Source organism: Portunus trituberculatus, chromosome 15 (genome assembly GCF_017591435.1).
Source record: "Portunus trituberculatus isolate SZX2019 chromosome 15, ASM1759143v1, whole genome shotgun sequence".
NCBI classification, from domain to species: domain Eukaryota; kingdom Metazoa; phylum Arthropoda; class Malacostraca; order Decapoda; family Portunidae; genus Portunus; species Portunus trituberculatus.
Genome location: NC_059269.1, coordinates 3,387,726 through 3,414,924, shown reverse-complemented (window position 1 = coordinate 3,414,924; position 27,199 = coordinate 3,387,726). Strand labels below are relative to the sequence as shown.

At 37.1% G+C, this 27,199-nt stretch overlaps 1 protein-coding gene across 1 annotated transcript in view; it reads right to left on the bottom strand.

Moving 5' to 3' along the window:
* Positions 1 to 27,199, bottom strand: part of LOC123504310 (serine/threonine-protein kinase SMG1-like) — a 71,561-nt gene that overhangs the window by 29,143 nt on the left and 15,219 nt on the right. Inside the window, exons 6-14 of the mRNA XM_045254728.1 lie at positions 23,024 to 23,158; positions 22,370 to 22,540; positions 20,944 to 21,038; positions 17,200 to 17,365; positions 11,288 to 11,428; positions 10,661 to 10,861; positions 9,291 to 9,416; positions 9,086 to 9,202; positions 8,358 to 8,573 (exon numbers count right to left, since the gene is read on the bottom strand). Coding sequence (XP_045110663.1) covers positions 8,358 to 8,573; positions 9,086 to 9,202; positions 9,291 to 9,416; positions 10,661 to 10,861; positions 11,288 to 11,428; positions 17,200 to 17,365; positions 20,944 to 21,038; positions 22,370 to 22,540; positions 23,024 to 23,158 — 1,368 coding nt within the window. The remainder of the gene's footprint in view (positions 1 to 8,357; positions 8,574 to 9,085; positions 9,203 to 9,290; positions 9,417 to 10,660; positions 10,862 to 11,287; positions 11,429 to 17,199; positions 17,366 to 20,943; positions 21,039 to 22,369; positions 22,541 to 23,023; positions 23,159 to 27,199) is intronic.

Genomic DNA, 27,199 nt, shown 5'->3' with positions numbered 1-27,199 from the left:
GAGCAGACTTGTGCTCTGAATATAAAGTGAAGGATTTCACCTGACACACATGCCTTTATATCATTATTAGATCCCAATACTTTGCATTTAAAAACTTTGATGTTTGCTAGTAGGCTAAGCACCAATCCTGTTGTGAGATATAAACATACACTGAAAGTCTGAGAGGCTACAGGGCTACAAATCACAATTTTTTACTTTTCTATATTTTTTTTACATGTATGCAAGATAAGAATGTTAAAAGATAGGTGTAATTTTAATTGTATGGAAGTGTGTCTTACCTCAAGGAGTAACAGTATTACACTGTAAAGAAAGCAGTGAAGCTTGCCTGTGTCAAGATCAAGATCACTGATTGGCAATCCCGCATCTATTTTTGGTTCATGCAATGTGGGGTGTATGGTCATTCAGGCAAATTCTTCTTGACTGCTGTCATTCTAAGTAAATTACCAGTCAGTATGACTTAATATATATTGTTACTTTGAAAAAGAGAGTTTTTTGTGGTGTAGTAACAATCATTACTTTGTTTACATGTGTGAAGTTGTCTGGGGTTTGATTCTGAAGCCTCTGTTGCCTTAGATTACCACCAACCACTGCCTCAATTTTGAACCTTGGCCTCATAAGATGCAGGCTGATTTCCTGAGACTTTTTTTGGGGGGAGAAAAGGTGCATCTTATGAGCTATCAAATACGGTAATTAGTTAGGCCCAAATTTCAGTTTTTTGTGCCTTAGTAAGGGAAAATAAGTCAAATCAAGAAACTGCCATGAACACTTACATAGATCTCAAAACTGTACAACATTGGACCCAAATCTATAGTAAGGGAGGAAGAGACTCATTGCCATCACCTCACATGCCTGAAGAGTGTAAGTGCAGTGCGGGCCAGAGAACTCTGAACATTATTTGCAAACAGCTTGAGGCTCACCCTCACATACAAACCAAGGAACTTAAGGTCAGGATCCCTGCTTTGCTGGATGGGGTGAGTGAAAGGAATGTGCAGAGATATGTGAAATGTGAATTGGGATACTGAAGTTGCCACACAGTGTCAAAACCTTGCCTTACACATGCTCACCTTACCAATAGGCTTACTTTTGTGTCTCATCACAAGGATTGGGACTTATATAAATGGCATAGGGTACTTTGGTCAAATGAGACAAGCTTTCAGGTTATAGACAACCAGAGAAATCGTGTGTACTGCAGACCCAGTAGTAACTGTTACAATCCCCACTACACAACACACACAGTAAAACACACAGACTCTTTGATGGTGTGAAGTTGTTTCTCTTACTATGGTCTTGGGAAATTAGTGTTTTTGTCTAAGAATGTTTGTATCAACAAAAATAACAACTTTGACTTAACTGTGGATGAGTTAGATGAGTGTATGGAAAAGTGCAATGCTGATACCTTTATGGAAGATGGTGCACCATGCCATGCAGCTAAGTTAAATTGTTGACTGCTTTGATTTCTGTAATGTCAGCCTTCTGAAACCTTGGCCCGCACATTTGTCAGACCTTAACCAACTAGAAAATTTGTGGGCATACATTCAATTTTGGCTCAAGGAGAAAGATACCTTCTTCCCCACACCTCCAAGCCACAATTCAGAACATATGCAACAACAATGATGCTCAGTATCTTCACCACCTGGGTGATTCACTCTTTCAATTACTAGTTTAGGTGAGTACCCTCAATGAAACATATTTTCCATGTCATTAACTGCCCTCTCAGGGTGTCACAGGTACCACACCTTCTGTTCTGACCAGCAGTGTATATTCCAGAGTGCTTAAAGAACACAAAGAGGTTGTTAGTAAACAATTGGATTCTGTCTTGAGGAAATCACTAAACTCAGTAAAGTTACCGATAATGTGGAGGCAGGCCAATGCAGCAATCATCTTTAAGAAAGAAAAAAAAAACTTTTAATGTCTAATTATAGATCTGTCAGCTTAACTTCAACTGTAGGCAAAATAATGGAATCAACAATAATGAGGAACATTATGGAGCATCTAGACAAGTACAACTTGATAAATCAGTCAGTGTGGCTTCATGATGAGGAAATCTTGGCTTATAAGTATGATGGGTTTTTGAGGTGGCAGATAATGGAGATAGTTCTAACATATTATACCAGGATTCTAGTAAATCATTTGACAAAGTACAGTAATACTCCGCTTAACGAACGTTCATTTAACGAATTTCCGGTTTAACGTACTATATAAAGCTAGACCAAAAGTCCGCATACCGTACAACCACATCTGTTTTAGTGAATTTTCTGGGTTTGAATTTGCCGGGTGAGGGACCGAACGCGGCAGCTTCGCTGTGATTGTCTGGCTCCCCACCTCTGTTTCTAGCGCTCCTGGAGCTGGATCCAAGATTCTTTAACATCAGAGCAACCTCTTGCAGCGAAATGGCATCCATGAACGCTTGGAGGGACGGTGACAAGGTTGCTATCAGGTTGCTCTGAGGTTGCTGGGAACAGGTGTTACTGTCTTATATATGCATTTATGTTCACAAAACATTTCTATTAGCTTTTTACAAACCTTGCCCCCAAGAAAGGATTGTTTTGTAATGCATAAAGTGAAATCTTACATGGAATACCAAAAAATAAAGCAGAGATGAGATGAGCCACAGACGAAGTGGGAGACTCACAGCCACTCGGCCGCTTCTTCTTCTTCTTGTGACCCTTTTAGCCTGCGTGTTGTCTTTCCCCATGATGTTTGTTTCACTCCTCTATTGCCTGCTATAATGGATATCATATCTTAGTATTCATATATGCTCATGGCACGAGGATAACCTCGACTCTGTGGCACTGAGTGATAGTGAATTAGTAATGAAATACCGCGGTATTTCATTAGTAATTCACTATCACTCAGTGCCACGGAGTCAAGGTTATCCTCGTGGCATGAGCGTATATGAATACTAAGATATGATATCCATTATAGCAAGCAATAGAGGAGTGGAAACAAATATCATGGGGAAAAACAACACGCAGGCTAAAAGGGTCACAAGAAGAAGAAGAAGCTGCCGAGTCGCCGCAAGTCTCCCACTTCGTCTGTTACTCATCTCCTCTCTGCTTAATTTTTGGTATTCCATTAAGATTTCACTTTATGCATTACAAAACAATCCTTTCTTGCGGGCAAGGTTTGTAAAAAGCTAATAGAAATGTTGTTTTGTGAACATAAATGCGAGAATGTGAGAGAATTTGTACGTAACTCCTCTAACTTCCAATGACTCATATGACATCATAAAAGTAGTGGTACAACGGTGGCCCAATATGCTGCCAAACGTATATATAATTTTTTTTTTTTAACCCATGTGGTATGTTGGGGACCAGCCCAGAATGCATCCGCCCCTATTTCCATTATTTCCTATGGGAAAATTACATCCGCTTAACGAATTTTCGCTCTATGAAACAGCTTTGAGACCCCCTATCCTGTTCGTTAAGCGGAATATTACTGTATCCCATCAGAGGCTCATGAGAAAGGTTAGGGAGCACAGCAGAGATGGAAAGGTATTAGGTTGGATAAAGTCATGGCTGGACAATAGGTGACAGAGTTGTAATAAATGGCTCTAAATCTGAGTGCGGTCAAATAATTAGTGAAGTGCCACAGGGATCAGTTTCAGGTCCATTGTTGTTTATAACATGAGATATGGTATGCAAGAGGGGGATAACCCTCAAATCTGGAGGTTTTGACTTACAGGCAGGAACTTTTAAAGGGTGTGATTATCATATGGAATGATCAGGCAGAGGATATCCGACCATCCTGATGATTAAACTAAGGCCTAAAGTGACCTGATTTGGGCCATAGTCTGGATCAGACTAACTCTCTCTCCTGTATACAAGAGAGGGTCAATCCCCACTGGTGTTAGGATGTGCGTGGCCCAATGAAAATGGAGCACTTAGTCATGCCCCTGTACTTGACCAATCACAGCATGACATGGTGTGTTATTGTTGTCTTTTTTCCACCACATGTGACACATCACCACCATACTAGCCTCTGCCTTCACCACCCACGCTACTCTCCTGATTCTCAGCACTTTTATTGTTTATGTCTTCATCCAGCGATAAACATGATAACTCCCTTGCCCCTGGGGTGCCTCAACCTGACTCTAATGTGGATATCTGGTGTGCTGAGCTGCAGAAAAAGAGGAAAGAAGACTACTAGGTAGTCACAGCATATTCCATCACCACTGTGACCACCATCCTTGTTCATGGGAGGAAGGATGGGGAATAAATTCCCAGTCAACCCTTATTACTGGGTTGGATGGGGTTTTATTAGGTTGGTAAATCTTCCAAGGGCATTGTCAGGAACATAAAGGCATTGTTGCTGATAATGAACTTAACTGTCTCAAGCCAATACAAAAGATGACCGTAAATCTTAACACATTATTTTTAACATAATACCTCATAATTTACACTCTTTATAAATATGCAGAATAGGGATGAATAAAATTTATAGCTTTAACCAAAAATAAAAAAAAATTATTGAAAACCACATGGTGTGACAGAACTACCCTAGACTTTTCACTTGATTAATAATAGTAAAAAATTTTGACCGTTTTCATGTAAGTAATCATTAATTTAACTTTAAACGCTATTATTTCAAACGCAGGGTCGTGTGGGTTGTCTTCCCCTTCACATACTGTACCTCATACATATTAATGACTTTGAAAGGGGAATAAGTAGTGATGTTACTAAATTTGTAGATGTCATAAAAATAGGTAGATTAATTGGGTCAGATTCGGATGCCATGGCATTGCCGGCAGAATTGGATTTGATGAATGAATGGAGACAGATGGCAAATGCAGTTAAATATTAACAAATGTAAAGTACTTAGCATAGGTAAAAGAAAACCACACAGTAGGTAGAGGAACTCTGGTAGGTTCGTGGCATATGAAAGATTTAAGAGTTATAGTTACCTCCAATCTCTGTTTAAGAAAACAATGCAAGAAATAAGACAAATGGGATAATAGCATTAATTTTAAGGAGTGTTAAAAGCATAAGTCCTGAAATAATATCAAAGTTTATTTGATACTGGTCAAACCTCATCTAGATTATACTGCAGCACAGCTCTAGTTCCCACATTATAAGAAAGATATAGGTCTATTTGAATCAGTATAAAGAAGAAGGATTAATAAGAGACAAGGGATGAGGGATATTCCCTATGAAACAAGGCTGAAACAGTTAAATTTGCATTCCTTAGAGAGACATAGGTTAAGAGAGGACCAAAGAGAAATCTTGAAGTGGTATAGGGTTTATAACAAAGGGGGACTTAAACAAAAATTCTTAGAATTAGTAACCCGGATAGAATTAGAAATCATGGATTCAAGCTTGAAAAATTTATGATTAAGAAAAAGATGAAAAGAATTGGTTCTATAACAGAGTGGTGAATGAATGGAATGGACTCATTAATTAGGTTGTTAGTGCTATATTAATAGGGAACTTTAAAAGAAGATTAGACAGGTATCTGGATGGAGATGATAGGTGGAAATAAGTAGGTATGTTTCATACAGGGACTGTCACATGTAGGCCTGATGGCTTCCTGCTGCTTCTCTTATTTTCTTATCTTTATATGAGTTTGGCAATCCCACACAAGGTGACTCAAACAAGGTACCTACACTCGCATACACATCAATCACACTTATATGTTTTCGGGGTTCAGATTTTCCTGTATAATCACTCCCAGATCTTTTTCCTCTTTAGTGTTCATAATTTGTTGCTCTCCCATCAGATAGTTCCATACCGTTCTTCTCTTACTCTTTCCTAGTTACATTATGTGACTTTTCTTGGCAATGAACTCCAATTTCCACTTCTTACTCCACCCACAGATTTTTTTTATATCTTCCTGCAACAGCAAAGAGTCCTCTCAGGTTTGGTTACTCTTAGCAGCTTTGCATCTTCAGCAAACAAATTAATAAAACTGTTTACCCCATTGTGAATGTCATTTACATATATCTGGAACATAATGGGGGCTAACACTGACCCTTGTGGCACTCTACTTGTTACTTTACCCCAAGATAAGTATGTATCTCTGATCACAGTTCTTATCTCCCTGTTCTTCAAATAATCCCTTATCCAGTTTAACAAAGTTCCTCGCAGTCTGCTGTGAGGGACTTTTTCAAGTCTTTTTTATGTCCAGGTATACTGTGTCCACCCATCCATCTCTGCTTTCCAGTCCTTCTATTACTCTTGAGTAGAAACTTAATTAGTTTGACACACATGACCGTTCTATCCTGAACCCAAATTGTCTGTTCGATATACACTTAACCCTCAGCTATCGCGCCCAATTGGGGCCGAAATAGCCGCGCCATAGCCGAAAACGCAATAGCCAAATTGATCTTGGCGGGAAGGCGGTTTTGGCCAATGAGTGCTCAGATATTCCATGACGTCATGGCGGGGCACGCGATAGCAGGCATCTGAGGTCGCGATAATGAAATTCTAGCAGCTTTTCATGGGTGCGCGATAGCAATAAAGCGCGATAGCCGAAGTCGCGATAGCCGAGGGTTGACTGTAACTTGTTCTTCTTTCAGATCTTCAACCCATTTTCTTTGATAACTATTTTACATAACTTCCCCCACAACACTTGTAAGAGACACCGGTCTGTAATTTAATGGCTCAGTTGCCTTTTCTCCTTTAAATATCAGTATTACGTTGGCTCTCTTCCATTCTAGTGGTATCCTCCCTTCATTTAGTGAACTTGTAATAATTTCCCAAATTGGATCTAACAACTGCTTTTTACATTCTTTCAGCACCCATCCTGATACATCATCTGGTCCCATTGCTTTTCTAACATCCAAATTATCCAATAATCTTCTAATATCCTCTTTATGCGCTATGACTTCCTGCAATCCTTGGCAATGCAATGTCCTATTTGGTTCTGAAAAACCCTCTTCTTCAGTGAACACAGTTTTGAAGCTCTCATTCATTATTTCACTAATTTTCTTTGCTGTTTGGTATGTCTTTTCTCCTTTAATTACTCTTCTATTGTTTCCTTATTCTTCATCTTACCATTAAGAAATTTGTAAAAAAAAGCTTGGGTTCATCTTTGGATTTTCACATTACATCTATCTCAAAGTTTCTTTCTTCCTCTCTCCTTACTCCAATATATCAATTTCTCGCATCCTTATACTACTGTCTGTTATTGTCATTTCTCTGCTTTTTGAGTTTCTTCCAAGCCTTATCTTTTGCCTTTCTTAGCTTCTGTACATCTGGCATTGTACCAAGTGTGTGTGTGTGTGTGTGTGTGTTATTCACCACTGTCGTCTGCTAGTTACCCAGTCAGCCTTTCCCCTACGGAAAGAGCTCAGAGCTCGTAGTGACTGATCTTTGGGTAGGATTGAGACCACATCACACTCCACACACCGGGACAGCGAGGCCACAACCCCTCGAGTTACATCCCGTACCTATTTACTGCGAGGTGAAACAGGGCTACACCTTAAGAGGCTTGCCCATTTGCCTCACCGCTTTCCAGGACTCGAATCTGGACCCTCTTGGTTGTGAGCCGAGCGTGCTAACCACTACACTACGCAGTGTGTGTTTGTGTGTATTTACCTAGTTGTAGTTGTAGTTTTACAGTGTGTGTGTGTGTGTGTGTGTGTGTGTGTGTGTGTGTGTGTGTGTGTGTGTGTGTGTGTGTGTGTGTGTGTGTGTGTGTGTGGGTGTGGGGCTGTGTTAGCTGAGTGGGCCAAAAGGTTTAAGTGGCAAGAATGTAATGAGTGGAAGTAAGTAGACCGAGTGAGTCCTGTAGGTTGAGGAGGCCAAACTCCAAGCAGGCCAAGTGGACCAAAAGAGAGAGAGAGAGAGAGAGAGAGAGAGAGAGAGAGAGAGAGAGAGAGAGAGAGAGAGAGAGAGAGAGAGAGAGAGAGAGAGAGAGAGAGAGAGAGAGAGAGAGAGAGAGAGAGAGAGAGAGAGAGAGAGAGAGAGGGGGGGGGCAGGGGGACTTAGTGCAGGAGGTATGAGAATCATGAGGTTATGGAATAGGGACAGGATGGGAAAGGTGGAGGGGGAGAAGGCAGGCCTATGATACACGTCTGAGCCAGCTGTAGCCAATGAAAGGTATTATCAAATATGTCACTATCAAAAATATAGGTAGGAAAATTAGTTCATCAAGTAGTACATCCACTGTGCAGCTCAGCGCACCGCACTGGTTTATCGTTATTCCTTTATAATGAGACTTTTCCTTACTCCACACCTACTCCAACCCTGAGACCACAGCAGATACAGAGTACTTCCTACAAAGTGCCTTGTTCACTGACTAGGTCCACATGTCAACGAGTCTACTCTAGTGAATCTAAAAATATAAATAAATAAATAAATAAGTACAAACATCTTCATAAATATACAAATACGAGTAAAACTTTTGCACACAATTACCTGAAGAAACACAGCAGTGAGAGTTGATAATATGGTGGCAAAATTTTCGCTGGAAGAAGACCCAGAGAAGCTTCCTGGAGAGCCGCCAGAGAAAGCTGGTGATACACTGGGTGGTACGAATGATGCTGAGGCTCCAACAACAAGAGTGCTAGAGCTGATGTAATGGAAATGCTTGGCACAGTGGGAATGTAGAAGATACAATATGGTGTGCTGAACCTGAAATGAACATTATGAAAACTATCAGAACTTCAATTTTTCACTATCTATAGAAGATTTCTTCATATTTTTGTGAATAGAAAATAATAGAATTTATTTTCTAGATTTAGATCTTATTAGGTATGATACATTACTGAAAATATAACTCTCAAGCCCAAATGTCATGAAAAACCAGAGAGATCTTGTAACCGATATCATACACAAGAGAGAGAGAGAGAGAGAGAGAGAGAGAGAGAGAGAGAGAGAGAGAGAGAGAGAGAGAGAGAGAGAGAGAGAGAGAGAGAGAGAGTGTGAGACTCTGAACCTCCTACTTGATAGTAGCCCTAGGTAGTTAAAGAAATTTTAGAAATCTTACTCTCAAAGTGAAAGATCTTGCACTTAAATAAAGGACAAAATACTTTAATCATAATCCTGGAAATTTATTGCACAAAAATATCACCAATTTTTAATCAATATCAATTGTAAAAAGTTTGTAGTTTAATAAGGATCAGATTCTCTTGTCTTGCACTCACCTCTGGGTAATGCAGTGCAAGATGAGGGCTGGCTGGGGTAAGGTGAGTAGCCAAGAGATCCACAAGAGGAGGATTCAAGACCCACATTGTTATGATTGAGTTTCTTGTGTTTGCAACCTGTTGGGAAATTAGTAAATCATATCATTATTCTTTTATCTTTACATATTCAAATATGAATCATGTTTACAAACTGATGATAACTTACCTCTGCCAGGACTGTCATATAGTACATCAGAAGAATGATGGCTTCACTTTCCTTGTAAGAAACACCTTCTAATACTGTAGATGTGGTAAAATCCTTAGTATTTGGTACCAGAGTGTGATGAAGAAGCTGAAAAAAATACAAATAAATTGTATTCACAATAATACCTTCGTTACTATGAAAAAAAAAATAAATAAATAAATAAAAAAATAAAAAAAACTTAATTAAGAAAGAAAAGAATAGGGGAGGCAATTTTTTAGAGCATGACAATTAACAAGCATGACTATACCAACTTTATCCAATGATTAATAACCCTTCCCATTTTTCTGCTACCTTCAATATTTATTATAAAACTAAAGACATATTAAGGCAAGAAAAATCCACATCACTAAAATAGATGATACCTTAGATTTGAACCTAAGGAAGTGAAAAGTGTTTATCATTTGAGACTGGGAAGTGACAGGCACCACCAAACTATGAAAACTCTTACACAACCTTGAAGAGAAATATCCCAACAAAGAGAACAGGCATAAAAAAATGGTTAACAAGTCACAAGCATTAGAAACATCACGGATTTCAACAAATGATAGCAAAGCAATAAACAATTAGACAAAAATGCAGAATGACAAGATGTTCCATTGTCCATATAATGCCTAAACAGAACAAGGTATGTCAATATGTGGGAGAGAAGAATAAACATCACAGATGACACCTAAAGATGAGACTTTTCTAACACCATCAAAGAGAAGCAAGTCAGCAAGATGACAAAAGATGGAAAGTTACTGTACACATGGTAGCAGTTGCTGGTTAGCAGAAGATATATTTCTCTACCAGACATTTTCACGCTCTCTCTCTTTCTCTCTTGGCTGTTAGAGAGAGAGAGAGAGAGAGAGAGAGAGAGAGAGAGAGAGAGAGAGAGAGAGAGAGAGAGAGAGAGAGAGAGAGAGAGAGAGAGAGAGAGAGAGAGAGAGAGAGAGAGAGAGAGAGAGAGAGAGAGAGAGAGAGAGAGAGAATGATGATAAAATGTTACACTGGTTTCATAGCTATAATTGTGTGAGAATAAGAATAAGAGACATCACGGCAGAGAGTGTGATATCACAGTGTTATTCCTCACCAGGACTACCTCAATCCTGTCATGTAGTACTATTACTCAGGTAAGTGATTTGTCTGTTCATATTTTTACTCTAAAATTAGATCCTTTTTAATTAAATTGTGTGCGCATCAAACAATGGAGATATACAGTAATCTACAGTTCTAATAAGACTTCAAATCAAATATCAATATACTGTAGATATTTGTGAGCTATTTTCACACACACATACAAAAAAATAAAGATTAATGCATCTTCTCTTATATAAATGAGATGACATTACCTGAATGTCAGCCAGGATATAGTTGTATGCTTCCTGCAACAGAGGGACATTCTTGAGGGCAAGTACAGCATGATAGACCCCAAGGGTAGCCTTCCACACTGATTGATGTGGGGAAACACGTAACTTGCGTAAGGGTGAGTCTATTTCCAATATTTTCTGAATAAACTCTACAGGCAAGCTGCTCCCAATTTGTTTTAACATCTGAAAAGTATGAACATGCTTAGGGATGATCCCAAACATAGTTGATGTGTCTTCTAAAATCAGTTCTCACTCACACTTGCCAATCTGACACTTGATCCACACATAATTTATTTTCTCAGGCACCCCATATCCACTGCTTAGTTTCTTCTGCTCCAATTTTCAATGATTCAGCCATATACAGTATTTCTTCTGCTTCCATTTTCAAAGATACAGAATCAAAATACTGTCAGTGTAACTAGGTTCTTTTCTCTGCATTGATTTCAAGGAAACAAAACAAACAGCTGAATGTATTATCACACACACTTTCTCTTCTAAGTAGCTGAATATATTGCAACACATACTTTCTCTTTGATGTAAAACTGAAGTAGTAGTAAAAATCTCAAGAAATAACAATAAGCAAGCTTCCAAAGTCTCTTAAAAACTTACATGTGTAAGTAATGTGAGGTAAGAAAGCACTGTTGTAAAGCCGTAGTGCTCTACAAGATTCTGTTGTATATCCACCACATGGCAAAAGTGATTCTGTAGGTCTGATATGCTTTGGCAATAAGGAATCAGTACCAGGCATACCTGAAATACAAAAAAATTAGAAATTTCATTCATGATAAACAGAAGTTGATTTTATTTGTTTATGGCTTTAAAGCTACAGGCCATTTACTTATCAGTGTAATTCTATCTTGTCCAGTTGTCATACTAGCAGCTAGTATGTTGTACATACTGATCCTGCAGGACAAATAATATATTACTTCTGAAAAATTTTCATTTAGTGATAAGCAGCTAGTATGTTGTACATACAGGTAGCTCTTGATTTACGTGTGTTTAATTTACGCGTTTTTGTTAATACGTGAGCAAAAAATATTACAATTAATTAAAATTGCACAATTGGCTTGCTTATATGTGATTTGGCCCAACCACATTTTCAAACTGAGCGCCAGACGCAATTTCAAACTGTGCGCCAGAGAGTAGACAGCGACGGCGAGTGCTTGTGAGTTTATTTTTTACTAGTGTTTACTTTTATACTGTGAGGTTATTTTTGATAAGTGGATTTTGATATAGTGGAAACGCTCAGAGGAAGATGGTGACTAACTGCAGTGTGAGTGGTGAAGGCAGTGACGCAGTGGGTGTTGTGTTTACGTATTTTTTGTTTTGCTGTTTTCTCTTATTATTTTTTGCTTTCTCTGATCATTTCTTGCTTTTCCCTTTACTTTAAATACAATTCCAGTATTCAGAATGGTAAATAATAAAAACATGTTAATTTAGCCAAATAAATAGAGTATTTTGTACAAATTTTTTTGGACCACATCCCGCATCCCCCATTATCTATTGTTTCTTATGACAATTACAAGTTTGTTTTACGTGAATTCTAATATAAGCGATGCCTCTTGGAATCCATCTATCACGTAAATCGAGAGTTACCTGTACTGATCCTGCAGGACAAAAATATATTAATTCTTAAAAATTTTCATTTAGTGATACCTTGAGTTACTAGTTTCATGAGTTCTGTGACGGAACTCACATTTCAATTAACTTGTAAATAAAATAAATTTTTCTTATTGAAATAAACTGAAATGCCATTAATCAATTCCTGCCTAAAAAAAAAGAAAACAAAATAAATAAATAAGTAAATAAAAAGATCAAATAAGAAATTAGGTATTTTTAAGTAAGAAAAAGGTATTTCTCGATAAAAGTAAGAAAAAGGGTATTTAAAGATAAAAAATATTGCACAATGACAAAATAAAACATAACAAATGACAATGTAAATATATAAACTGATTTTACAAAGTATATTAATCTTGGAGATCCGATGACTATAGCTAAAGATGCTGGTGGAGGTGGAGTGTGGAGGACGGAGGCGAAGAAAATGGGAGGCTTTTGTTTGTTTCACGTTTTTTCCGTTATTTTTATATGCCATAAACTCTCACTTAATCAATGAAATCAATTTATTCGTTACACTCTTAATGCTACACTTTATTACAGAAATTAATTGGTATAATCTTTTCTTACTTCAATCTCCCTAAACTTAATTTTTCTTCATTGCTTTTTTGTCTGCAGGGTGTCTCACAAAATAGCTGTCAAGGTTTGTTTCATCCTCATTTTCAGAATGTTTCAAAAGTGAGTTAGGCATGTGTCACTACATAGTGTACTTCCTTAGAACCCATTGTCAGACAAAAGAAACTTTGCTAAATAACACGAAAAGCACAAAAGACTAGCATAATGAGAAATGTTTCCACGGTGGAAAAAAAAAAAAAAAAAAAAAAAAAAGGTGAAATGAAAGTGTCGGATGAAGGATGCTAGACGTTTGCTGAGTCAAATAGCAGTGGTGTACCTGGAACTAGCTCATAACCAATGGTGACTCACGGCTAAGATTAGTGGGAATGATGCTTCAGAAAATTTTTTGCCATGGTTTCAATATTGTGTAAAAGGAAAACAAGCAAATAAAAAGAAAATGTACTCCTCTGAGTCTTATCTGCTCAGCCATTAGTTGTGCATCATTTTCTATAATTTATTTAATAAAAAAACATTATTTACAGGCAAACTTCTTTTTACTTTGTTCCTAAAAATTTTTGTATGCATATGAGTGATAAAGATAAAAAAAAATTTCTTTCCTTTACCAAGGCCTTTTAAATTTAGATCCTTACTCAATTTAGTGGATGTTTTGTCAACTAATTATAATATTCAATGATAAATATGTAAACAAAAATGAAATTCAACAGAAAGGTCCCAGTTTTCATCTTGGCTTTCTTAGAAAGTGGACCTTTAGCATTTTACACTTTATATCACATTAAAGAGTATGGTACACAGTATTCACCGGTCACTTGCTGGTCACCCAGCCAGCCTTCCCCATTACGGAGCGAGCTCAGAGCTTATACACCGATCTTCGGTTAGGATTGAGACCACACCACACACAACTCAGTACACACCTAGACAGTGAGGCCACAACCCCCTTGAGTTACATCCCGTACCTATTTTCTACTACACATTAAAAGGTTCGCCCATTTGCCTCACCGCTCATGGGATTCAAACCTGTGCCTTCTCGGTTGTGAACTGAGTGTGCTAACCATTACACTACGCATAAGGCACGCAGAGGCAAAGAGAAACAGTCTTCCACCATCATATCGCCGAAGTGACAGCAATCCCTCTCCCCTATGTGCTACTTCCTATTTCGTGCAAATGCACAAGGGACAAACACTACATGGCTGGAACTATGAATCTCATCATTCTTTACAAGGATTTTTGTAATTCTTTCACAAGGTAGGAAAGGGTTACTGGAATTAACCTAACAATTATAAAATGTACAAGTATAAAGAGAAACCAACTCATTATATTGAATGTTATCAATAATATCAAGTGGAAATAAGAGATGATGCAGTTCCACAGTGCCTATACATGAACCACCACTCTTTATAGCTCAAATCTTGGCTTGCAAGTCAAAGCAAAAAAACAGACTAAGCGACAGCTCGTATCTTGGATTACTTGTAAGTCTAGGCACTTGTGACTCACAGTTCCACTGTATATGCATTAACCAATGAACAGCAAACCATAGCTCAGGCTGGACAGTGTGCCAGTGTGAGCCACAGCTCAGACTTTAGGAGTTTCAATAATTTCTCTTAAAAGTTCCCACTCTTGTACTGATGAATATGTATCAATGGTAGGTACTGGGATGCCTAATGACTAATTTTCATCCAGCAGGCATCACTTAACTCATAAACTGCGACATATATCATAAGATGAACAGTGTGTAACTTAAGCCCTGTCCAGACAAGTGGGCGTGTTCATCACGCAGTGTGCTTAGCAGACAAATTCTGCCAGGCCTGCCTATGATTCTTGCCCACACGACCTAGTTGATGAATTGGAGAGCGTGCCTGACAATGCCAGTAACATATGGAGTGCAGTACAATAAGCATGGTGCTGACCATTACTAGAAGAAAATATCTTGTTGCATGATAGTTGCTTTTGTGTATAAAGAAAAAAGAAAAAGAAAATATGGTGCAAAGATTGGCAAAAAAAAAAAAAAAAAAAAAAAAAAAATTGAAGCTGTACAACAATACTTCATGAACTACAAGATGGTCATTAGGTAATTTCAAAAATTATTTAGGAATGAGTGCAAACACTTTCTATATGTTGAGAGAGAAAAAAAAAAAAAAAAAAAAAAAAATGGAGCTATACATAATGAAAATAATGAAAGAGACAAATATGTGAGACAGCATATCAGCAAAAGCTCATTTGGAAGTGGAAGCAACACTGTGATTTTTAGCAACATGATGTACATATTTGGTTTTGCAGTACAAGTATATCCAATTTTCTTTTTAATGTCATCTGTAGCAATGGCAGTACAAGCAACCCCCGTTTAACGAAGGTTCACACAACAAAATTTTTGAAGGTTTCAGTTTACTACCATCTGCTCGTTTAACGAACACCAAACTCGCTTTAACGAAGTTTTATCCAGGTAATTTTTTCCAAGTTTCAAAGCCCCGCCGTATCACGCAAGCCGACAAGCTTTTGAATACACCAGGAGCTGCAAATACTAAGGCCTGCCTCAGGAGAAATCCTGGGACACCTGTAGAATCAAGATCAAGCCTCTCGTGGAGAACACACGCACCACTCACTCCCATGACAGCGTCAGCAGCAGCTCGTCTTCACTCGCTCAACTTACCACCAAAATGCTCTGCAATGTGGCCTAGCGTTCCTAAGAAGACCAGGAAGTCTCTTACTCTCGAAGTGAAGCTGGATATTATTCACAGACACGAGAGGTGAGAAAACTATAGCATTGCTGGCCATCATCTTGACTCCATATACTGTCTCTACTATTTTCAAGTCAGCAGACTATTAAGAAAGCTGGTGAGATTGTATCTTCCTTGCAAGCTAAAAGAACCACCTGAACTCGTGACTCTACAATGGATAAAATGGAAAGCCTTGTGGAAATGAGGTACATAAGTTTTGTATGCGGTACAATGATGCGCCCTTTGTTTACATTCCACAGGTTGCCGGTTAGTGTCTTTCCTGTTTCACTCTCCCTCCCTCCATAAATTTAAGATCAACATTATAAAGTTACGTACATACATACATTAGTGTACATTATAATGTCTTAAATTAAATTTAACTGCCTAAATGTTAAACTTCATAATTTTTACTTTCATTAAACCTTTCACTGTACTATGATGCACTCTTGCTTTGCTTACTCTCAATGAAAGTTCAAGTCAGGGGTTAAACTTGTTATAATCGGTTCGCTTAACGAAGTTTTGCTTAACGAAGTGTTTTTTAGGAACGTAACCCCTTCGTTAAGCGGGGGTTGCCTGTATTAAGTTCTCTCATCTCTGCAGCAATGCTCTTCAGTGCTATTATGCGTTTGTCTCTGTTCTTATAAAACTTCAGTTTCCATTCCATAGATATGGATTCTGACAAAAAAGTTCAATCAATGTGGTTGTCAATGCTTTAGATCAATAAATTGTAGATAGCTTACTAGGGTTCTCTGGGTTGGACATGGTAAGATGTGAACCATGTTACTATGATGTGGAATTTGGGAGGGAAGCCAGCTATGGGTTCACTCTATCAATTTACATTTGGCAAGGCCAAATCTCCAGCTACTGGGTACCATTTTGGTGATTTCACTTGACAGGCACTCGGGAAATTTAATAGTTTGCCTGTCAAATGTGTCCATTAGCAGGAATGCCCGCCTATCAGGCCCAGTCATTTGGACAGGTCTGTACATCATATGATCTAGAGGTTATTTTCAAACTTGGGAGCCAATATTTCTCTCCCATAATTCTTGAAATGATGTTAGACAATTTAAGGTGAGTCAATCTCTCTACCTTATTGCAAATAAGTGTATGTATGTTAATAATACAATAATGGAAACTTTTACTATACACTAGGCTATACATAAACAGTGTAGCCTACAGTACAGATAAAAATATATGATCCCAAATTATAAGTAAATTCCTACTGCTTATTACTGTACTGGGTTTAGTACTTTATCTATACATATGCTTTCACACCACAAGAACTAACTATCCATCAGTTCACTCACCACCACAAGAACTACATTCTAGCCAGCTGAAACACCTTGACTTTACTATACCACCTTGCATGTACTAATGTATATTATGAACTAATATCTGGTTTTCCTAAACTTTTCCATGAAATCTTTCATCTTATAACAATAAAAAAAAACTATTTTGATAATTTTCTATGCTGATAATTTTGCAGAATGTTGGAACTCTATTGTGCACTTAATGGGTTAATAAACTACTGAATTTGATACAATATAATATAACACTTAAACTTTACTGAATATGAAATAAAATGCAGATGTACTAAATTTCTTTCAATGTAAACCTTACCTGGTTCAGTGCATCGATCAAGGCTTCTTCCCAATGATGCTGCAATATTTTTGCAGCTCCAGCTATCATCTTTCCAAGAGCATCCACTAAAAAATTTGGAGATAAGACAGGACTCACTGCAGGAGTTATTTGTGGTTCAAGACATCGAAGAACAGTAGTGAAGACACTGAAAAAATATATAAAATACTGAGTCTGTAATGAGAAACAAATAATTCTGCGAATAACCATATCATTTACTTCCCATCAAATACAATAAGTATCAGCATGTAGCTGCCTGACAGGAAATATTTTTGGAAAGATAATCTCAAACCTTATAGCTTGAACAACAATGTAAAATATTTTTTATGCATCAGTTCAGAAAAGCATCAATATCCCATAGTAGTAGAGATAGATGGGTAATGATGTGTTAACATTATGGTCTGTTATAATGCACTATTAGTCATATGAAAATCTTTACTTTTAATGCTTTTTTGAAATGCATGAATATAAACATTGAACTCAATCAATAAGAAAGACATACATTTTGAGAATAATGATTAGTACAGAGAGAGAGAGAGAGAGAGAGAGAGAGAGAGAGAGAGAGAGAGAGAGAGAGAGAGAGAGAGAGAGAGAGAGAGAGAGAGAGAGAGAGAGAGAGAGAGAGAAAATTATATATAATGCATTACACACGAAACCCTCAAGGCATATGACATACATGGGGATCAGAAGAGCATAAAGATATACAAAGGGAGACGATAAAGTATCTGGATAACATAAAAAGAGATAGAAGAATACTCTTAGTTGGAGACTTTAACTGTAAAAAAATAAACTGGGGAGAGATTGAAGTAATGGACAATGCTGGGCAGTGGAGTGAGAAAGTGTTACAGAAGACTATGGTTAATACTATAGACCAGTGGGTAGAAGAGTCAACAAGATACAGGGGGGAAGAGGAACCACCGTTTCTTGACCTAGTCTTCACAAAAAAACCAGAGTCCCCTCCAATCATACAATACCTTAGTCCAATGGGGAAAAGTGATCATGTGACATTAGAGATGCAAATGCAGGAGGGAAAATGAGATAAGATACAGAGAGGACTATAAAGGAGAGAGATTAAATTATACAAGAGCAGATTTTGAAAAACTAAGGAGTTATTTTACTGATATTGAGTGGAGTAATATTATGTGCAGGAATACTGTACAAGAGAAATATGACATATTCTTACAGGAATACAATGAAGGAGTAAAAAAGTTTGTTCCTGTTTATAGAGTTCAGAAAAAAATACATACATGTTACAATGCTAGATGCTTACAAGCAAAAAAGGCAAAGGAAAAGGATAAAGCATGGAAGAAACTTTTAAAGCAAGGAAATGACTATAATAGTCAGCAGTACAAAGATACTAGAAATGAAAATATTAGAGTAAGGAGAGAGGAAGAAAGTTTGAGAAGGATAGAGTGGATACTCGTAAAAGCAAGGATGAACCAAAACTTTTCTACAAGTTTATAAATGGCAAAATAAAGAATAAGGAAACAATTGAAAAAAATAATTAAAGAAGGAAAGACATACCAAACAGAGAAAGAAATGTGTGAAATAATGAATGAGCGCTTCAAAACGATATTCACTGAAGAAGATGGCTTCACAGAACCTAATAGGACATTGAATTACCTAGGATTACAGGAAATTCCAGTTCATAAGGAGGATATTGGAAGATTACTGGACAAGTTGGAAGTCAGGAAAGCAATGGGGCCAGATGGTGTATCAGGCTGGGTGTTAAAAGAATGTAAAGAGCAATTACTGGAGCCAATTTGGGAAATAATTAAAAGTTCAATAAATGAAGGGAAAGTTCCACTAGAGTGAAAGAGACCCAATGTAATACCGATATTTAAAGGTGGAAAGGCAACTGAACCACTAAACTACAGACCAGTGTCACTTACAAGTGTTGTAGGGAAGTTATGTGAAATAATTATCAAAGAAAAATGGGTTAAATTTCTACAAGAGGAGCAAGTCATATCGAACAGACAATTTGAGTTCAGGACAGGGCAGTCATGTGTATCAAACTTATTAAGCTTCTACTCCAGGGTTATTGCAGAACTTGAAAGCAGAGATGGATGGGTAGACACAGTATACCTGGACATTAAAAAAGCATTTCATAAAGTCACTCACGGAAGACTTCTTTGGAAACTAGAGAACATAGGAGGACTGCGTGGAACCTTGCTCGAATGGACAAGAGATTATTTGAAGGATAGAGAAATGAGAACTGTGCTTAGAGATACATACTCATCTTGGAGTAAAGTAACTAGTGGGATGCCACAAGGGTCAGTGTTAGCCCCCATTATGTTTCAAGTTTATGTGTAAACGACATTCACATTGGAGTAAACAGCTATATGAATTTATTCGCTGATGATGCAAAGTTGCTAAAAGTTATCAAAACCAGAGAGGACTGTATACTGCTACAGGAAGATTTAAATAAGATCTATGAATGGAGCAAGAAGTGGAAATTGGAGTTTAATGCCAAGAAATGTCACATAATGGAACTAGGAAAGAGTAAGAGAAGACCAATATGGAACTATCTGATGGGAGAGGAGCAAATAATGAAGACTAAAGAGGAAAAAGATCTTGGAGTGATCATACAAGAAAATCTGAGCCCTGATAAACACATAAATAAGATATTTGGACTATCACATAGGATGTTGACTAATATAAAAGTGGCATTCCATTACATGGATAAAGATATGATGAAAAAAATCATCACAAGCATGATACACCCAAAGCTGGAATATGCAGCAGTGGTATGGTCTCCGAGTTCTAAAAAAGATATAAGAAAACTGGAAAGGATACAGAAGATTGCTACAAAGATGATGCTGGAATTAAAGGACCTCACATATGAAGAACAACCGAAGGAAATGGGACTGCCAACCTTACAAGATAGAAGATAACGAGGGGACTTAATAATAATGTATAAGATAGTAAATGATATTGAAAAGATAGACAAAGAAGACCTGGTGCTGTTGGCAGAAGAGGATGGAAAGACAAGAGGACATGAAAAGATCAGGATAAGGCAGTGTGTGAAGGATGTTGGAAAATACAGTTTTCCACACAGAACGGTGGAAAAATGGAATGCATTGGATAATGGAATTGTTGCAGTACATAGTGTGCATAACTTTAAAGAAAAATGAGATAAATGGAGATATGGAGACAGGACACTATGAGCCCCCTCGAACCCTGTACAATACAACTAGGTAAATACACACAGATATAAATCAGCATATATGCACAGCCTTGTTTACTATATGAAGATTTCAAGGTTTGAGGAGATACACAGATAAACAGATTTATAGTCCTTTTTGTTCGTCATATAATTCCTGGATCATCGTTTTAAAAACCTGTGTTTTCAAAAAAGTACTAAATAAGAAATGTATGCTTTCAGTAAGTACTGAAGCAAATTCTCATTCAGAACATACATCCTCATCTTGTGAAGCAATCCTTAAAGTACTTTCACTATTACTTGTATTTTTTGTACTTCCTCTTAATGAACTCTTAATGAATGGCATGAAAAAAAAAACCCTATTAATTTCAATCTTATGCACACTCTACCTCAAATAGGTAAAACATAAATCTCAACACAAGAATTGTGCATTCACTGCCATAAATTGTACTCAATAAAAAAAAAAAAATAAATAAATAAAAAAATAAAATAAAAATTTTGTAACATCACCTCTGAACTTGAATGATCAAAATGCATTACTATAATCATACAGCATACAATACCTGATAAATGCTGCAACCTTCTTTGCACACACTGCAGGATGAGTCACCGGTTCTTCATCTGGTGATGAACGACCAGACATTCCTCGATCTAAATCCTGAAAAGGCGTAAAGATGTGAGGTACTTATAACTATGATATAAGGAACTGTGGATTCAGAGGCAGACTACACTGATTTGCAGTTGAGCTAGAGCACAAAAAAATATAATTTCCAGACTAAACTCAAATACCTGACATCATTCCACTTGCAAAGGATATCTACAACAAATACAAGTACAGTATACAGTGCTTTGTGTGACTGATCATTGCTTGGATGCATTACAGTGTTACAGCTGGCATATCCTTTCATTAACTGTCTTTTGTGATGTGTGTATGACTGACTATTTGGTGTACAGATTGTGCCTCACTTTGCCTCTCAAGTGCTAATTATACTTCTCAAGCAGGAATTAAGTTATGGTGCAAGTCCTAGCTAGAGTAACAATAACACTTGCAAAGAATATGGAAAAAGTTTAGAGACGAGTGGTGAGTGAGTTACCTTATCAGATGCATTAATTATGCATTGTTGAGTGTTATGCAGGTTTTTATCTATTTATCTAATATGAAACCATGTCCTTTATATGATGTTTTCTCTTTCAGGTTTCTTTATCAAGAGTTCTGTAATGCCCATATCACACGGTTGCTCTTTTCCTGCAATACTACGTCATGACACAGCATGTTCGGCGACACGTCACAAGAAATAATAACATACAGCATCTCAAGAAAGGCAACAACAATGCCACACGTGGCAGCGGAACAGCAAAACAATGACTGCAGAAGCAAAATCACCAATCATGGATGCCATTAACTGAGCTATTTTAGCTTTGCAAGAAGGTGGTACTTCTTCAGTAGGTGAGAGCAGAATATAAACAAACCACAAAATCAAATTAATCCTCCATGCTCATATGAAGGGATAAAATTTTTATAATCAAGTAGTGATACCTAACAGCAATTAAATGATTATATACTACTGTATTATATTTAATACAGTATATTCACACAGTATAGACATTCAATAACTTTCTCTTAGTCACAGGAAATCTGCAAGAATTTTCAACAGTTTCCATGGACCCTGCCTTGACTGAAATCTCTGTCGCAGAAAAAAGTGCCTGTGTAATACTTGCTTAACATAGACACATTTGTTGCGCTTGGTATTGTATGTTTTAGCTTGAAAACTTATCTTTGACAAGTCATGGAACCTAATCTATTTTTGCCATTAGTTAGGTTTGTGTTATACAGGAATTTGCTATAAGAAGAATTAAAATGAAACCCAACAGGTCATATCATTGGGTCCTCCCTGTATAAAAAAAAAATACTAAATCACTTGCAACACTAAAGGGAGGAAAAAGATTTATAAATTCAGTCACAAAGCAATCCTAAGCATACAAAATTACCTCACAGTAATCTTCCATATCCTCAACAAACTGGGAGAGAAGAGTAGTTGCAATTGAGACATTTATCTGCCACAGTGGAGTAAAACTTTGCAGAGCCAGAGACACATACTTCATCACTTCTGGAGACTGATGATGGTCAATGTGCCAGCCAACTAATATATCCACTACATCCTTGGGGAGAGAGAGAGAGAGAGAGAGAGAGAGAGAGAGAGAGAGAGAGAGAGAGAGAGAGAGAGAGAGAGAGAGAGAGAGAGAGAGAGAGAGAGAGAGAGAGAGAGAGAGAGAGAGATGTTTTAAAATCTATGCACAATTTAAGATATGCTGTTGATTTATCTATATATATATATATATATATATATATATATATATATATATATATATATATATATATATATATATATATATATATATATATATATATAGATAGATAGATAGATAGATAGATAGATATATACAACTACATAAAACTCATTCATTATCATACTCCATAACCAAACAAGGCTTTCTTTTTTATTTAAAGAAGCATCACAATTCAAATATATGGTAGCAGGTCAGCCTTGCAAGTAAACAATTTAACAGTAAATATTGATATTAAACAATATTCATATATAGTATTTCATCAGTTTGTGCTTCAGTGACTAATAATAAACTTACCTGGAAGTAGTTATTAAGAATATGACTATGAGTTAGATTCAACTCCCTTAGAACATCTACTGTGGCAACCATAACTTCAGGTGTCTCAGTTCCTTCTAGTATAACTTGTAAGCCCTCAACTATTTTTTCTCCAACCTGCATGATACAAATAAAATCTGTTAACATCAACATTTACTATATTGACAATAAAATGAATATTAAAAAAAATGAAAACAAATCACCAATTCAACTGCAACTTAAATAAAGCTAATTACATAGATTGCAACATGATTTTGATTATGTATAGCAAACAGACTTTTGCCTTCATGACATCAAACACAACTTCAGAGATTTAGATTCTTGGGAATTATACTCATATTTTGCTGTAAAAAAAGATCCAATAATAAAGAATTCATGCAGCTACATTTATTAACAAAGGTATCATAATGTACAGTCCAATCCCAACTTAGCAGAACAATTTTTGTACCTATATTTCTAACAAAAATTACATCTATCCTCTTTTTTTCATTAGCTATAGAGACCTCTAAATGTGTATCATACGCCTGCCTTCCCCAGCCTCCATATCCCTCTTCACCATACCCATGCTTCTCATACCTTTTTCACCACTCTCTCTCTCTCTCTCTCTCTCTCCTATCACACAGTAATAAGTTAGTTTGCCTTGCAAGGACCAAAAGGTCTGTTGTAACCTCTGTCTATAACACTCACCCTCTATTAAATCAATTTCATAGCAATAATTGAATAAAAAAACACCCATGATTACTTTCAAATGACATTCCAGTAACTAAACAAAGGTTGGTATAAAGTAATCTAGATAATTTGTTGTTTACACATTAAAGAATTACAGTGACTTGTAGTCTTTATACCCAACTCTCTTGAGAAGTTAATCCAGAAACCCAAGGAAATGATGACCTCTCTCCACACTGCACTATTCTATCATGATGTCTGATGAGTATGTGTGTATTTACCTAGTTGTATTTACCTAGTTGTAGTTTTACAGGGCCTGGGCTTTATGCTCGTGTGGCCTCGTCTCCATATCTACACTTATCCAATCTTACTTTAAAAGTATGTACACTCGTTGCAGACACTACTTCTTCATTTAAACTGTTCCATGTCTCAATACATCTTTGCGGGAAACTATATTTTTTAACATCTCTCAGACATCTTCCTTTTCTCAGCTTTTTACTATGCGATCTTGTGCTTCGGATGTCATATTTTTCTCTCAGGATCAGTTTCTCATTATCCACTTGATCCATTCTGTTGATCAATTTATAAACTTGTATCAGATCTCCTCTCTCCCTTCTTTGTTCCAGGGTTGGTAGATCCATAGCCTTTAGTCTCTCCTCATATGTCATCCCTTCAAATTCTGGAACCATTCTTGTAGCCATTTTTTGTAGTCTCTCCAACTTCCTTATGCGTTTCTTTTAATGAGGGGTCCACACTACTCCTGCATATTCCAATCTGGATCTTATTATAGTACTTATCAATTTCTTCATCATTTCTTTGTCCATATAGTGAAATGCTACTCCAATATTCCTTAGCAAATTATATGTTTCTCAAAAAATTCTATCAATATGGCTTACCGGTTGATTGTTTTCTTCCATCATCACTCCTAAGTCCTTTTCCTTTTTTACTTTCTCCAGTTCTACTCCATCTCCCATCTTATAGATTCCCACGGGTCGTCTTTCACTCTTTCCCATTTCCATGACATGGCTTTTGTTCACATTGAATTCCATTTCCACTTTTACTCCATTCCCAGATCTTATTTAGGTCTTCTTGCAGTATTTCACAATCCTCATTTTGCTTTATAACTCTGCACAGTTTCGTATCATCTGCAAACAGATTTATGTAGCTGTTCACTCCTTCTGGCATGTCGTTAATATAAATGAGGAAAAGTATTGGTGCCAATACTGACCCCTGTGGCACTCCGCTTTCTACTGCTCTCCACTTGGACTTCATATCTTTAACTACCGTCCTTATTTCTCTCCCCCTCAAATAATTTTCTATCCATCTCAATGTGCTTCCTTTTAAGCCACCCTTCTCCTCTAACTTCCATAGTAATCTTGCATGTGGCACTTTGTCAAATGCCTTTTTTAAATCCAAATAAATACAGTCAACCCATCCTCTCTCTCTTGTACTCTATCAACTATTCTAGAATAGAAACTCAATAAATTAGTTACACACGACCGTCTTTTCTAAAACCAAATTGGCTATTTGATATTAATTTTGTTGTCTTCAAGGAACTCGATCCATTGTTTCTTTATTATTCTTTCACACATCTTGCATATTACACTAGTTAGTGATACCGGTCTGTAATTTAAAGGTTCTTCCTTCCTTCCGCTCTTATATATGGGAACCACCTCAGCTCTTTTCCATTCTACTGGTACTGTTCCATTTTCTATTGAGCATTTTATGATGCTGTATATAGGACTTGCTAGTTCTTCCCTACATTCTTTCAGTATTCTGCCTGAGACTTCATCTGGTCCCATTGCCCTCTCTTCATCCAGTTCCTTCATTAACTCTTTTATTTCAAGCTTGGTTACTTTAATCTCTTTCATATAGACTGTCTCTCTATTACCCTGTGGCCTTTCAAATTTGGATTCCTTAGTAAAGACCTCCTGAAATTTATTATCTAATAGTTCTGCCATACTTTTTGGGTCTTCCACCATCCCGATCTCTCCTTTAAACCTTCCTATTGTTTCTCTTTGCCTTATTTTTCCATTTATGAATCTGTAGAACAATTTTGGTTGCTCCTTACATTTTTTGACAATGTCCTTTTCAAAGTTCTTTTCCTCTTCCTTCCTCACCTTAACATATTAATTTCTCGCTGCCTTGAAGTTTTCCTTATTTGCTGGATTTCTATTTCTCTTCTACCTTTTCCATGGTCCATCTCTTTTCTCCTTTGCCCTAGCACACCGTGCATTAAATTAAACCAATCTTTCTTTCCTTCTTCTTTAGGTCTATATTTTGGGACATATTCCCTGACTCCTGTTTTGTATATTTCCAAAAATAAGTTATACTTCTCTTGCATCGTCTCTGAGTTTTCCATCTCCTCCCAGTTTACGTTTTTAAAATAGTTCTTGAGATTCTCAATATCAGCCTTTCTGTAATTTAATCGGTCTCCCTTGTATGAATCGTCTCTATCTTCCTTTCCTTCTTCTATATCCATTTCTAATATTACATGGTCACTCTTTCCCAATGGACACTTATATCTTATATCATCATTCATTTGTATACCCCTTGTAAAACTAGTTCCAATCTCGCCGGCTCGTCGTTTCCTCTGAATTTTGTGCATTTCTTTACTCTCTGGTCCATCATATTGTCTATCATTAGGTTCAGGAATCTTTCTCCCCAGGCTTCTTCCCCCATACCACTTTAATAATTTTCCCAGTCCACTTCTTTACAGTTGAAATCTCCTACTAATATCACTTTTTTCCTTTCTTTAACGATTCTCATTAGATTCCTTATTGTGTCATTTATCATGTCTTTATAATCTTGATTGGTCCATGAATTTGTTTTTGGTGGCACATATGTGACAATGATTGTTAACTTTTTTATTAATATGCATCTATCAACTCGACACAACCTTCCAGACAACTATCCCCTCTTCTTCAATGACACTCAACTGTCTCCCTCTTCCACAATGAATATCCTCGGTCTGTCCTTTGCTCATAATCTTAACTGGAAACTTCACATCTCATCTCTTGCTAAAACAGCTTCTATGAAGTTAGGTGTTCTGAGGCGTCTCCGACAGTTTTCTCGCCTCAACTGCTTACTCTGTATAAGGGCCTTATCCGTCCCTGTATCGAGTACTCTTCGCATGTTTGGGGGGGTTCCAGTCACACAGCTTTGCTCGATAGGGTGGAATCGAAAGCTCTTCGTCTCATCAACTCCCCTCCTCTGACTAACTGTCTTCAGTCTCTTTCTTACCACCGAAATGTTGCATCCCTTTCTATATTTTATCGCTATTTTCATGGTAATTGTTCCACTGATCTTGCTAACTGCATGCCTCCCCTCCTCCTGTGGCCATGCTGCACAAGGCTTTCTTCTTCCTCTCATCCCTATTCTGTCCAACTCTCTAATGCAAGAGTCAACCAGTACTCTCAATCATTCATCCCTTTCACTGATAAACTCTGGAACTCCCTCCCTGCATCTGTATTTCCGAATTCCTAAAACTTG